Source organism: Galeopterus variegatus, unplaced genomic scaffold (assembly GCF_000696425.1).
Source record: "Galeopterus variegatus unplaced genomic scaffold, G_variegatus-3.0.2 Scaffold5165, whole genome shotgun sequence".
NCBI classification, from domain to species: Eukaryota; Metazoa; Chordata; class Mammalia; order Dermoptera; family Cynocephalidae; genus Galeopterus; species Galeopterus variegatus.
The window spans coordinates 7,587-8,636 of NW_007731276.1; the positions used below are offsets into that span (position 1 = coordinate 7,587).

Genomic DNA, 1,050 nt, shown 5'->3' on the forward strand with positions numbered 1-1,050 from the left:
GACTTTAATAAGAATGTATCAATACTGGCTCATCAATTTTAACAAATATTCACACTAAGAGAAGATGTTAATAATAGAGAAAACAGTGGATTGGGGGCAGGTAAAAAGGACGTATATTGGATCTCTCAGAAACATCTTAATTTTTCTGGAAACTTACAACTGCTCTGCAAAAGAAAATGTATTAATTTTTTAAAAGGTCTATGTTGAAAAAAAGCTGCATTATTATTTCTTGTAATGTATTAATATGTGTAAATTTATGGAAATGAAACTAATAATGCCATTTAACAGAATCACTTTTCTTTTCTTAACCAGCCAGAATTTATACATATATGCTAGAGAAATCCAGACTCATTTCACAGCCTGCTGGCCAGAGCAATTTTCTCATTTTCTACTTGTTGATGGATGGGTTATCGGCTGAAGAAAAATATGGACTTCACCTTAATAATTTATGTGCACACCGGTGAGTGACTGTGTGTTTTCTATCTAGTAGTGCTGACTTCAAATTGTGATTGCAATTTAGCTGTCTTACACTGTCTTCTTACATTTCACAGAAGAAATGGTGACTGAGGGAGAATTGTTGGATACTGTTAGGTTAGAACCTTGTTTATAAAAGGTTATAGCTATCTATTAAATGTTTAGGTGGAGTTTTATGTGCATATGTATTAACTTAAGTTTCTATTTTACTAGCTTTCAGATCAGAATTTTAAAAATTAGTGCATGTATAATCTTTTCTATTTATGCAGGCTATTTTGTACATAGCATTAGGTGTGCATTTCTAATCTTTGTCTGTCTTTTGAAATGCTGCGATATGTTATTGCAGTAATTATTATTCATTAGTAAGAGCTGAAGTTACATAATGGATTAAGGTGAACAATGCACATAAACTGAGGGGCTGATTTTGTGCACTGGGGGCAGAAAGCTTTGACTGCAGGGTGATAGTGGAAGGGGAAGACCATGAAGAGCATGAGCTGAAGGATGTTTTCTCAGTGTGTGCCTTTCTGCCAGCTGCCTGATCCCATGCGTTTCCCCCGCCCCCAACACACACACAAA

General features: G+C 35.0%; 1 protein-coding gene across 1 annotated transcript in view; it reads left to right on the forward strand.

The window, feature by feature from the left end:
• Positions 1-312: 312 nt before the first annotated feature.
• Positions 313-1,050, forward strand: part of MYO16 (myosin XVI) — a gene marked incomplete at both ends in the record, with an annotated part of 268,499 nt that continues 267,761 nt past the window's right edge. Inside the window, one exon of the mRNA XM_008589028.1 lies at positions 313-460. Coding sequence (XP_008587250.1) covers positions 313-460 — 148 coding nt within the window. The remainder of the gene's footprint in view (positions 461-1,050) is intronic.